This window comes from Argiope bruennichi, chromosome 11 (assembly GCF_947563725.1).
Source record: "Argiope bruennichi chromosome 11, qqArgBrue1.1, whole genome shotgun sequence".
In the NCBI taxonomy this organism is placed as follows: Eukaryota; Metazoa; Arthropoda; class Arachnida; order Araneae; family Araneidae; genus Argiope; species Argiope bruennichi.
This window is the reverse complement of record NC_079161.1, coordinates 80,039,860-80,054,609: the sequence shown is the minus strand read 5'-3', so window position 1 is coordinate 80,054,609 and position 14,750 is coordinate 80,039,860. Positions and strand designations below refer to the sequence as shown.

The 14,750-nt window shown below is 26.5% G+C and overlaps 1 protein-coding gene across 4 annotated transcripts in view; it reads left to right on the top strand.

The window, feature by feature from the left end:
• LOC129956927 (uncharacterized) overlaps positions 1-14,750 on the top strand; it is a 769,878-nt gene that overhangs the window by 724,477 nt on the left and 30,651 nt on the right. For 3 of the 4 annotated variants that reach the window (XM_056068981.1, XM_056068980.1, XM_056068979.1), the window contains 4 exons: positions 6,490-6,609; positions 9,565-9,722; positions 11,049-11,151; positions 13,468-13,519. In XM_056068981.1, the coding sequence (XP_055924956.1) occupies positions 6,490-6,609; positions 9,565-9,722; positions 11,049-11,151; positions 13,468-13,519 (433 nt within the window). Of the gene's footprint in view, positions 1-5,634; positions 5,718-6,489; positions 6,610-9,564; positions 9,723-11,048; positions 11,152-13,467; positions 13,520-14,750 lie in introns of those variants that run through there. The other variant, XM_056068982.1, reaches the window with a different exon arrangement.

The window sequence follows — 14,750 nt, the reverse complement described above, 5'->3', positions numbered from 1 at the left end:
AAACATTATTTTCATCCGTCTATGTTAGAACATGAGAATTAAAAAAACGCTAAGAATTAGATGTACCAATATTTCATTTGACCAGTGGCTTTGGCATATAAAATCCCTTAATAAAAAAAATTAAAAAAAAAAATTGTTACTTAGTCCATCTATATGTGAGTGCAAGGGCTCAAAACTTTAACAGGCTAGATAGATGAAATTGAGCATATAAATTTAGCATTGGAATTATATATATCAAAAAAATTACCTCAGAAGAAGTTAAATTAAAAATTCAAGATGCAAAATACAGTAACAAAGAAATTAAAATGGTTAATAATATAGTAATCAAGAAAATTAAAATGGTTAATAGGAGCATTAATAATATACATTACTGTTGTTATTTTTCTTTGAGGATGCTTCATCCGTATTTATCATATTAGGGTGATTATAACTCTATTAGCACAAATGTCACAATAGAATTGTTACGTTACTTTCATTATATTGCCCGGCATTTAAAATATCGGGCAACAACCTGAGGATTTTGCAGAATATCTTATGGTATTTGGATACAATATTTAGTACAGAAAGTCGATAGTATTTCTTCAGATTTTAATTGTAAAAAATTAAATTTAGTCAATTTTTAATCTAAACTTTTGATTAAAAAAAACAAGAAAGAAATCAGAGATCTTTAATTCAAATATATGACACTTTTTTAGTTTAGTTACACTAACGTTTCGTTTTAAGGCAGCACTAGGGCTGTTTAGAGATGTTTCTTATAATTTTGAACCGTTGTTAGATAACGAGGAACCTGGGCTGATATCCCATTCTCCAAACTTCCGTATCACACCATCGGGAGAACATTTGGACCCGGCGGGTTTTACAGGCACCATAACTGCTTTTACGACTGTTCCTTAGAGGGATCGGATCTTGAACCTGGAACCCTATGATCCTACACTAAGTTTATTACCACCAGGCCACCTTGATCTGGTCAAATTTAAATCCAAAATAACAGAAGGAAGAAATATTTATTTAAAGTACATTCTGTTTATTGATCGAAATATGACGTGACATCTGTGCGATTCGGATTTTTGAAACGCTGCTACTTTACTCATGGTTATTCTTAAGAAACGAAATTAAAAATATTTCCACAAGTCTTCATTAAAAAAATTCCATAACAATATATAATTTTTTTAATAAAAAACGTACTATTGTAAAGTTTTTTGTTGTTGTTTTTGTGTGTGTTTTTCATTTCTTAAAATTTAAAAAATTTTTTAAAAAATTGGGACACACCATATTTTTATATTAGGTGATTCGTTTGTGAAGTCTTAGTGAAAGTCTTCGTTTTGTGAATCCCAATGAAAGAGCTCTGTGTGTAGAAATGTTTGTTTTGTGTGGTTTCCTGTCCCGTTTAACACTCTTTTTTTGGTTAGGCTTGTAGACTTCTGTCTGCGTCTGGGAAACATCTTTTCAACGAGTGTGGCCGTGCTAAATCTACAAAATAGTGCGCACTTATTCTGTTAAAGCAACAGAAAACTTTTTTTTTTTGTGTGTGTGTCCATATATTAGTTTGAAAGCTTTTTTTCTCTTCCGAACCTTAACCAAGAAACCTTATTCTTTCTGAATCTTCTTCCTATTATAACAGCAGTAAAATCTAATATATAATCAGTTATATTAATGATCAGTTTTTACTGTCCAAAATAATATTTTTAGTTTTCGGTGTCAATAATTTAAATCCCGATCTAAAAAATTCCATTAATAGTGACAAAGAAAAAAAAAGTGAGCGATTACTGCGAAATTAATTAATTCAATATTTTTTTCGTATATGATAATACTCAAAATTTAAAAAAGAAAATATTAAAAATCAGAATGAAAATCCATTTCTAAAATTATTATTTATTCTAGGATTCCTATTTGTATATTATTTATTCCTATCTGTATTAATTATTTAAATCATATCTGTTTTTCTTTTAAAAAATCGTTTGCATTCAGGTAGCTTAAATTGCGAACTTGTATTAGAGATATTTCTAGCCGTCGATTTCAGAAGCAAACGATCGCTTTAAATAATGGAAATATTCTCAACTCGTATCTCTTCCGGGTTACGTCATCAGAATGCATAACGTAACACAACTTCAGCGACAGTCTGTCTGAAACTACGTGCATTCGCATCGTAAACAGTTTTCGACGTGCTGATTGATTTTATTTCGGTGTGTTGTCTTCGATAGCGAGGATTATGGCTATGAATAGTAAGGATATGATTGGGGTTCCATATTTGCGATCATAAATAAATGAGTTGAGTGCAGAGCAATAGAATATTAGATTACTGAAATATATGGTATTTTAACATAAGAACGTTTGTGCAAATAGTTGTTAAATGAAAAGTATTTACACTGCGTTAATCTATTCTATAGTACTAAGATAGATGAGTTTTAAGATTCAGTTCAATATCTATATATAATACTTGAAAATTCCTTAAAAATCCGAAATAGAGACATTCTGCATATACAGAAATACATATTGTAAATTTATCATATCTTTTTCATTATAAATTTAAATAATATTTTCGGGGCTTGAAAGGATTTAAAGGGTTAAAAGTTTAAAAAATTGTATTTTGAAAAATGTTTAAATAACAAGAATTTTTTTTATATTGTTGATACAAGTTTCGTCGAAATTTATTGATTTTTTTTTTATCTGTCGTTTTTTCCATTCTACTTTTTACATTCATAGGAATAAGATTCGTAGAATAGAAGCTAAGAATAACATATAACTCAAAAGCGAATGCAAAGTTAGTGTTTATTGCTTTTTTTCATAAACAATTCTCAGACTTCAAAGAATTTCTTTTGCAATTAGAATCCATGAAGAAGTTCCTTTTTTTTTATTTATGTTCCTTATGTGCATTATCAATGTTCGCTTTAAACTGCAATGAATAAACGTATATTATAAACATTCCAAACATAGTCAGATTTCCCAAGTTATAATTCATATTCATACCTCAATTTATCAAAATAGACACGTCTAATGTCACGCAATTCTTACATCATTTCCCCAACATTTTTATTCGAAGACATTTCATCAAGATTAGAAATTTTATTCGAGAGTCTTTTGAAAATTTCAGATTCTTGAAAAAATTTAGATATAAAGAGATTTGTCAATATGTGGAAGTGCGATATGTGGGAGTTCCTCTGTACTTTTATTTTCTTGTGTAAAAAGCGTGCACAAAATATTTGAAAAAAAAATCAAGATCGAAATGTTGATGAATTTTAATATTTTACATGTTATTTATATGCATATTCACTATTTTACATACATATTTACTATAATCTTTTAATGTATTTTTGTTATTTTAAAATCTCTATGCAGAATCTCGTTTCTTATGAAATTCATGGTGCATTTCTGATTATTCTGAGAAACTTCTGTTTTAAATAACTTGACCGTTATTAAGATTCGTTTTAGCAGCAAGGTCCTAGGTAAAAAAAGCGCTTGTGAGGTTGGGCCGTAGGATTTGTTGAGCAGCAGGATTTTGTTCTTTAATGAAAGTTGTGAATTTCGTCTTATTATTGGGATTATGAGATTCACTTATGCCTAGAATGTTTCGAAGTAACTTAAATTTTTAATTATTGCGTTTATTGTTAATTTTTAATTATTGCTGTCTGCCATTGCAGTTCTGCCAACGATAATATTATCACATTTTACACCAATCACGTAAAATGTATTTCTTTATTCCATATATAGTAGATAACAAAGGCATTGAATTAACCGTCGATTCATGGTGATTGACTGTGAATTTTGTGTGTCTTTGAGGGTGAGGGTTCTCTGTTATCGTCCAACAAACCTCACTGTTTGTTTGTTACAAAGAACAGATTATACAGCTTTCTTTCAAACTGCACCGTTTGAAAGAAAGTACATAGTGATTAGCGGCATCATACTTAAATAAGCGGAAATAGTCTTCTTAAAACTTTCTCGCATACTCTCTAATTAAAGCGGTCTAACTAAATTATGGTCCTCTGGCAAGGCCGTGAATACTCAGATTTTTATTTTCAGAGTTCCACACATTTCAGAGTCCTACACAGTGTGTACATATTTAATAAAGGAAACTGGTACTTGTGTGTTTATTGTATGGTATTGGTGACCAATAATTACAAAATATATATTTTTAGCCTGAGTTTGCTGCTTTAATCAAGTATGTGTTTTTTTGGCATGCTTCTTTTGACAGTTATTTTCTGACATGTCGTTTTATACATAAACACCAGAAAATCGAATACGTATTTGAACGCCTTTTTTTTTCCGACCGAATGAAAACAAAATTTGTCAAGAAACTACAGTTGTAGTCAGATCACGCACCAATTTTCATTTAAATAAGTCAGTGCATTTTTAAATTACTCGTTTATATATTCCTAGTTGTACACAAATACTGTATAATATTGTATGATATTGATCAATATTCGCAATATTGTGTAATATTGATTAATATCATATAATATCACACAATAAGGTACATTGCGTCATTTATAACTGAAATGAGGTTATAAAATGAGAATAATATCATCAAACATAATGAGTTTCAATATTACTTTATAATTAATAAAAATTAAACACACACAGCTTAAGTTATTAATTTTAATTGCAAAAATTACCTTGAAATTAATTTTTAAAAATTATTAAATTAATTTTATATTTTAGAGATATGCAAATAGGAAGTATTATCATGTACGTGATAATGAAATAAAAAAGGGACAGGGAAGATTCTTGTACTGAGAAGATATAACTGCACAAAATGACCCTAGATGGCGCCACGAAATTTTCATTCATCGGGAAAATTCTTATAATTTCTCAATATATATATTTGATGCTTCTCATATTAAAAAATGAAACGCTAATATGATTGACATTTTAATTTAAAAATCCCGAATTGATGATATACTAGATTAATTTTTTTGTTCCATTAACAAAAATTGCTTAACTATGTTGTTAATTTATTATTAAAATGGAAAAGTCGGGATTTTAGCAGCAAAAATTGTCATACCCTAATGTCAGAGTTAATAAATATCAAAAATGTTGTTAATTTGATTAGAAAAAATAAACTTCCAATTGCAATTTCAATGATAAAGCTTGTTAATTGATTTAGTAGTTCAATCAACGCAATATTAAATTAAATCTGTTCGAGATTCGTTATTGTATTTTAAATTACATTCACTATTAGAAACAAGGATCTCCAGTATATGATCTGGACTCTTTTGCTGTCTACTTGTTATTGAAAGAATGCATATAAATTTAAAAAAGAATAGCACAAAAATAAGTTCAAATAGATGTATAGTATTTGCCCTTGTTATTGTCATATGTTAACTGTAACCCTAGCATATTCAGTTTTTGTTTACCTTAGTAACGATAAGATTCTATTCGATATTTGTTCTTTTCTATAAAACATACTGAAAATTTATTACTCAGTTTCTTGTAAAAAAAAAAAAAAAAAAATACATAATTTATATTAATAAAACATAGATTAGAACATTTATATACTTTCAATATTCTCTCTACCTGGCAGACGATAATTTAATATTCTAAATTTGGATCGATTGAATGTTTTTCAAATTTGTTAGCGGAAGTAGTATATATAATTTTCTTTAACAATAACTGTGCCTTTTGGCAGTATTCGTAAAAGATTATAATTGATATGCATTCATTTAATACTGACGTTCTAAAACCTTTGATCGTTATTAAAAATTGTGCAGATATTACTGCATGTAAGTAATATTATTTGTGTTTCTTTTAATTTGTTGTTAGTTGTGTTTCGAGGTCTGCTTTTTTTATTAATAAAAAATTATTTTCATTCATATTTAATAATGTAATATTTTATTATTACTTCAGAGTAATTTATAAGTTCTGAGAAATGTAATAATTAAGGTAATTTATTACTATGAAAATAAGTAGAATACGAGTAATTTATTAGTATATTTTTTAAGCATTAACACATAAGAAAAGGAAAAGCGTATAATAAACCATAAAAAAATAGTCTTATTTTTAAATGTTGTATTCATATGTATTTGAATTATTATTGTCAATTCTTGGTTGATATCAGTAGAATTATTTAAAATTTGTATCATTTTCATAGAAATCTTGTATTTTTATTTTATATTTTTTCACCTATGTAGTAAATAATTCAATTAAAAGATAACTATACCATGATAATTTTCAATTATGAAAATAGAAATATGTGACTGTATATTTTACTAACCATCTTGTATCAAATCTGTAAATTTCTAAGTAACTTTGACTTTTGCTTAATTTCGAACTCAAAATTCCAGGCATTATTGCACTTTAAAGCATTGTAGAACTTGAAAACAACTTCATGAACATTTGTGAAGATTTAATTTCAACTATATTTTCTTAAGATTTTTTTGCTAATCATTAAAATATTTTTAGTAATTTAATAATATTACTTTTTAAAGATTGTTTTATAGAAAGGAAATTGTTCATTTGAGATTCAGAATGTTAATGATAATTTTTTTTTTTCAGTCATGAGACAAAGATATCCTCATGGCTCCCGCCTGTGGAATCCTGGGACTCTGGAGGTACTGGCCTTCCCTATGGATGGGAAGCTGCTATGGACAAAGATGGGAAAACCTACTACATCAAGCAAGTGTTTTTTTAATATTTAAATATACTGCATACACTTTCTTGTTGTGAAAGATAGTATAGAAAGCTTTTGATTGTCTTAATTTATTAGAAAACTGTTTTTTTTTAATCTTATGTACTAAATTTTTTAATTATATTTATTCTATTTTGATACTTTTTGATGATAAGAATTTTATCACTTTCTTAACCAGATTAAACTGTGCTTTACAATGATCATTTTTCATGTTTAAAGCTTTCTTGATTCACCAAAAATTCCTTCACCTTAGGAAATAGTAATTTTATAAATCAAAAGTTGTTAGCTTTTTTTTATGTTAGTTGGACAGCTTCCAAAATCTATGTTAAATGGGCCATTTTAAGGTTAGTATGGCAGTGATCAAACTGATTGCCAAATTCAATCTTAAGTATAGCAACCATATGTTGTGAAACCCATGATTTGTAGAGTAGGTTGGTAAAAATTGGCACACTTCCAAATCTTTTGGTGGTACTGCCAGAAAAACTGACATTTTATAGCATAATTTATTATTGTTAGTAAACGTTGTTAAACTAATATAAAAATACCTATTTTACAAATAGATTATATATATATATATAAACTTAATATATACTTTTAATGATTTTTTTTCTGATTTATCATATTTATTGGTACTATTTATTCTAAAACAATTTTTTTCAGATCACTTGAATTCACCCTCCGCTTCAGCAGTATAAAATTAGTTATATTAAAATCCTATTTTAAAGCAGTATTCGAGCTATTTTGGGATGGTCTTTGCAATTTTGTACTGTTAGGTGATGAGGACAAAATCTAAGATGATACCCTCCAACTTCCACGCCTCACCAGTGGTAGGACATTTAATATAGACCAGACCCACTTACACAGCAATTCTTCAATGGAATAGGGTCTCGAACCTAGAACCCTCCTGTCCCCAAACCAAGACCTTAACACCAGACTATCATGGCTTTCACTTCAGCATCTGAATTATATGGGTTTTTATTTACCACATTCTTAAGTTATTACAAAGGATGTTATATCAGCGAAATCTTGAGAAAATTCTCTTCTGAAGCTAAATAAGCCTTGAATGCATTTCAAAACCACTTTCCCCCTTTTTTTCTGGCTACCTGGTTAAACTGTGTTACTGTCTGGTTATAGTCATTATTAAGAAATCTTAATAATTACTAAAAATTGAGTTTCTTCTTTATACTCATAAGAAAATAAAGCAAAAAGACATTTAAGCCTGCTAACCTTTCATCTCATCACTTGCTTCCTTTCTCAAACATGCACATAATATATATATATATATATATATATATATATATATATATATATATATATATATATATATATATAGCACATACACATGTACATGAAACTATTGACAGCCGAATTTTAAAACCCATTCTTCGTTATTAAAAAGTAACTCAATTCTGAATACTGTAAAGAAATGAATAGTAATAAATTATATCTCAATAGTATGCATATCAGAGTTGTAACGATCAAATAGTACAAAAAAAACTTTTAAAAAGATTATTTATAATATATACATTATTTAGTTATTTTGTAGTAATTCAGTCATAGGCATAATGAATATTTTAACCCAATAAGTGTCCAATTATTTCTGTTTAACAGCTTTAGGGACTAATGAATTAACTTTCAAATGAATAAAGTGTTTTTTTGTTTGTGTGTAATAAAATTTCTGTAATCTTAAAAATATTTTATTCTCAGAAATTGAAAAATGTACCTGTGTTATGAGAATTATTATATACTTTCCCTAGGCATTATATATAATACCTAGTCATTGAATGACAAATGCTATTTAAGTTAGGTAAAGTACGAAAAAAAAAAAAAAGGTCATGATAAGGTTGTTAGTTTAGAAACAAAGCCACACACAATATTATATTCATCTTTATTTGCATGGCATAGAAGGTAAGAATTTTTTGAAAGCACTTTGCACATGTGCAAACATTTTTGGTTTCTTTCAAACATACACGATAGGTGACAGAAACAGAAATTTCTTGGTTAAGCATATCATCTTCATGTTGGTTTAATCCACCATTGAATATAATCCATTCTGAATTTTTTGAAACAGGTTCTTTTTCGTGCATTAGAGATACATTTCATATTTTGCTGTTTGACATTTGGCATTTTCCAGGGAAATATATTTCTTATTTAATTGTTAATATTATGAAATAATTAAACATTATATTATTATAATGTTTAAATATTTCCTACAGTGTCGACCAATTTTCAGTATTCTATAAAATAATCAATGGACAATGTAAATAAAATCAATTTTTGAAATAAATGTGGAAATAAAAAAAAAATACTGGTTGTGTTATTTACAGATCTCAGTGATATAAAAAATATAATCATGAATCATTGGGAGTTTAATCAAGGTATATACGGTAAAAATATTTGTAAGTAAAGCATAATCACTTTTATAAGATGTTTTTTTCCTTCTTTTTTCTTAATTTTGTTTATTTTTTTCACATGTTTCCTTGTATTCTAAAATTTTTTATTATTTTATTGAGATTTGATGCTTCTGTAATCATTGAAGTTCCACACACTATTCTTTAAATATAAGTATTTAATTTAATCTACTTAGTATTTTGCTGAGTATTTAATTTGCAAATTTTAATCAAAAGAATCAATCTAATTTATGATATTTTGATACTTTTGTGTAATCGTTCCTCTTTTCCCAAAAAAAGAACACCAAAGATTTCATGTTTAGTGCAATGACTGATTATTGCCAAAAAATTGCTTAAGGTAAAATTTAGTCTATTAACTATTTTTGCATATGGCATTCTGTTAAATTTAAAATTTGCGAGTGGCATGCAAATGTACTAAAAGCTAACCTATGATATGTAATTAATACACAAGTACTGATATATCTTGAATTTTATTTAACGTAACTTATGTTTTTGAGGATAAATTATTTATTTTGTCTTTTATCTTTGCAGCCACACAAATCGAACAACAACATATGAAAATCCTCGCAAAGATGGAGACGAAGAACCTCCCCAGCCACGGGAGGTTCAACTGGTGCGAGATGCCCAGATGGGATTTGGCTTTGTTGCTGGCAGTGAAAAACCGGTTATAGTACGATTTGTTACAGAAGGTCTGAATGCTTTGAATTTGGTTCCTTTTATTTATTTATTTTAAATGATTAAAGATATTTAGAAAAATGAATTTGCATTGATCAAATGAATTTTTTTAAACTTCAGTCACAGGCAAGGGAATCATAGGAACCTTTTAGAAGAATTTGTTTAAGTCAACACTTTTCTATCCCTTCACTCAGAGCATGTGAAAGTGCAATTTTAAGCATTTTCACAGCATTTCTGTTGAATTAATTAAACAGAAAAAGTGGAATGGAATCAGGCAATAAGAGAATATTTTAGAATGAAGTTAATATGGGCTGAATTAAGATAAAACTTTGGAAATTAATTAGAATTGAAATTAGATTTAAAAATATCATTATATATATATATATATATATATATATAATTTGTAAATTATGTTGTATATAAAGTTACAGTGTTAAATAATAATATGTGTACTTACCAAATATATTATACACTTATATGGGAATAATAAAATCACTTGGGCTGTTAATCACATATTTGTATTCTAAAATTATTTATTTATAGATATTTTTTTTAACTGGAGTTATTTGAAGTCAAATTAAGGAGGAAGCTAATAGATGTGGCGACTTAAACATTTTTAAATGAATAATCATATAATTATGATGTAGAAACTGATAGATCAAAATTATTTTATTGAAAACCATTCTAATTATTTCCAGTAATTATTACTATTATTAATTATAAATCAAGATAGCATTTATATTCTTTTGTAAAAAAGCCAAAGATTATTTTTGCAAAAAAAAAAAAAAAAAAAAAAAAATTAAAAAAAAAATCATTGGCTTACAGCATATTTTTAAATTGTATATCATGCTTAGATTATGTTTATCTTATTCTATTTAATGATATTTTGAAGCTTTACCAAGTGTTGAAAATCTTTTAATCATGTATATAAGATATTATTCACATTATGTACATGTCACTTTATATACATTTTAGGCATTTTTTTTTTCCCTTTAGCTACTAATAATGAAATAGTTTTTGTCCTTTCATGTCACTGAATATGCTGCATCAAATGAATAATAACTTTGAAATATTTTTTATTTGTTTTCTTTATTATTTAAAATGAAATGCTAAATTCATATTTATTTATCTTTACCTTCTAAATTTATTTTTCTGAAATATATATGTTCAGTTTAATTGTTGTCTACTTAAAAAAAAAAAAAAATGAATGTTATATTCAACAAGTCAATTTATTATTTTTATTTTTATCAGTATATTAGTCCTAGTCCTTATTTAATATAATAAAATGGAATTGCCCATTTTTATAATAGAATTTATCTGATCATATTATGCTGTTATAGGTGGCCCTAATGAGCACAAACTGATGCCTGGTGATCAGATTATGAAAATCAATGGAGAAGATGTAATGAGAGCTCCTAGAGAACATGTGATTGAATTAATCAGGTAATAATTTGAATACATTAATGAAGTAATTGTTTGAATGTATTATTGAATGTATTAAATAATAATTTGATCATGTTATTGAAATAATCAGATTATAATTTGTATACAATTATTGAATTAATTAGTGTATAATGTGAGCATACTTCATTATTAATCAAATTATAAATATCATTGGATTAAATTGTTTGTTATGAAATTTAAAATATGATGATAATATAAACAGTTGTCTAGCTATACAATCAAACTTTCTTTTCTTCTATGATGATATATCCTTTTGAATAGTGCCTCATACATTTGTATAATCTCTGTCTCAAAAAGTATTTGATAACTATATTTTGTATGTTTCCATCGTTTTAAATTACATGCACTTAAAAACTAGTTTTAGGGGCCTGACTTTCTTTTCCCTATATTTCTAATTTCAGAATTTCTTACATTTTGCTTTAAGGACTGCTTAGCCCATTAAAAATTTTTTTCCCCTTAAAATGCTCGGAACTTGAGTGGAACAATTCACAAAATTTTGTTAATTTCAGCTAAGCATCATGATGAAAAAAAAGCCTTCCAAAGCCAGAGGGAATCAAATTAGTATTAGTTGCTCTGTATTGGATAGGAAATCTGCTGAATGAATCATTTTTGACATTTGAAAAATAAATGGGGTTCCTCGAATTAACGAAAATTGTTTTTTGGCTGACTTCATTTCTTAACATTCCAAATGTGTTTTTTGATAAATATTATATGGGATAAGTGTTACATGGGTGCATATTATGTAACATTGTATATTAAATATACATATTATTATGTATCTAATAATTTCAATTTATATGCATTCTAAAAATAATTGTTTTTTAATCAATCAAACTGTGGCTTCATTTGAATTTCTAATTTACAAGGGCTTCTATTTTTTTGCTGTAACTTTTTAACACGTGCCGAACCAAAATGCTGCTCAAATTACTTTCATATATCCTCTTCGTTTTCTATTTCCTAATTATTCAACATGTCTTGTACACACACAATAATCTGGACAATAGATAAAAATTGGAGTATTCCGTTAAAATTTTTAAAGGATTCCATGTCTGATTTCCATATATCAAGAATGTTATATTTATCTGTATTACTCATATAAACTCATTAGTCTCGACATCTGGCATCAAGAATTCTTGAATTTTTCTTCTGTGTTGCATGCCTATGCTTCTGTCATTTAATGTGAGCATTTTCAGACTGCAGAATTTCATAACATTCACCGATTGATAACAATAAATGAATTGAATAGTATCAACTATATTTTAATTGTGTCAAGAAAAAGAAAAGAAAGAATGAATGTGCTTATTGCACTTTTTTTATGTTTATTTTATAAATATATTTTAATCCCATCAAGGGGGAAAATAATAGAAAAAACTTCAAAGCTTCAACTTGAAATTACCTCAAAGCTGTCAATTATTTATTTCAGAAGTAACAATTAAAAGAATTCCTTAATTGTTGCTTATTAACAATTATTCCTCAACATTTCTCTTATATATTGTTTGTGCTTTTATTTAAAATTTGTTGATTGATGTTGCAAGCTTGTTTCACATGCTTGATTCATTTTGGTATTCATTGTGTTTCTTGTTCATTACATTTGTTCCCATTGAAATCATCAATGTTTGTTGTTTGATCTTGTGCAAAAATGCTCATGATTTTTCAAAATTTTACAAACATGCTGTAAAATTTTCAACTGTGCTGCAATGCTCTGACGATTCATTTTTGGTAAATTTTCATAATTATTAAGAATTTCTATTTTGTCTTTAACTTTCAAATTTGGTTTTTCAAATCCATTTTTCTATCATAATTTAATTGAAAACTACAGTGGTTTATAGATATCTATTACAGACTTGGCAGCATATCTGTTTATTTAAAGTGATCTGGACTGTTTTAGTCCAGGAAAAAGAACATGAAGCCCATCCTATAGGGGAAATGAGTTTCAAATTTTTATTATGAATTGAGCAACAAATTTCAAGAACTTGAATCGATAATGCTGTTTTAAAATGAAGAAATGGTCAATTTCATTTTCAAATTTGATAGTTTTAAATGATGAAGTCATCGCATTAAATGAATATTTTTGTATATAATTTCAATGTTTTCTGCAACCAGATGAACTTGATAATATAAAGTAAATGAAGATATTAGTCATAATCATATTAAGCAATATCTGCTGTATAACTAATATTGTTTTCATTTCTGTATTTTCTAGAAATGTAATAATTTATTTATTTGTAATTTTATTATATATATATATATATATATTACCATGTTTTTACTTATGAAAATACATTATACTTTTAGGTCTTGTAAACAAACTGTCACTCTTCTTGTCTGCCAGCCCCAAACTAATAATGTAAGCTCTGTAAAATATTTTTTATCCTTATTTAATCATCATTTATTCTTTTACCATACATTATATATATTTAAATATACATTTAGAACTTAAAATTTGAACTGTAAGGAATTTAAGAAAATATTTCAAATAATTGTTGCATTTATTTCTCTGATAACCAGTGGACAATTTAGGCATTTTCCAGCCCAAAGCAGTGCACATTATGATGCCTGTATTTTTTGGTCATTTTAGTTTTTGATTTTTAACTTGAGTACCATGTTAATTATTTATTTTATGTTAATTTTTTTATTTCAATAATAGTTTTTTTTAATGTAAATTCTTATTTTGCTATAATTCATGACTAAATGACGCTTGTATTTATACCAAATGCTTTGAAATTATAAATAATTAATAATAGATAAAAAATTAACGTAAATTCACTGAAATAATTAAGTGACTTGGAAACTTGGCCAATTATACTTGACAAAATATTAATATTATAACAATAATTTTTAATTTATAGAATTTACATTTCTTACCAATTTATTTGGGGACTAGGGTAGTAAATTATTTTAGCATATGCTCATCACTTTTCCCTATCAGCTAAGAGGCAAGGGGCAGTTGCCTATTTAGAAATTTGCCTATTGCTTATAACTTTCTTTATTTTACCAATTTCATTTCTCTTAATATTACTATACATTTATCAAAATATTTTAATTTGAAGATAGGAATTGATTAAAAATAATTCTTTAATTTTCTAATCATTATTTCTGCAATATACTATAAATGTTTAAATAAGATTAACAAATTTTAGTTAAATGTCTAGAAATAGTAAGAGTTGATTATATCATAAAAATAAAAGTGTTTCCATTGACAATTTTGTAAAGTTACATTCTCATTTATTTACTCTTTTTTAAAAATTTTAATTAGCTGTCTGTATCACAAGTATGTATTCTATAGAAATTAGCAAATATTCATATTTATAAACAAGACTAGACATTTCATTAAGCTTTTTATTGTTTATTTTGCAATATAAATATATCATAGATGCAGTTTTATCTATCAATTTTTTTTTCTGTTTTAATTTCATGTACTCATGCTTTTAACATACATTTAGCAATTTCACAATATTAAACTTTTTTGGAAAAAAATTTGGAATTTTTTTTTATATAGATTAATTTTTTCTAGTTTAATAAATATTTTAAATCTGATATATCATTTTTAATTAGTAATTCTGCATGTAACATGTTTT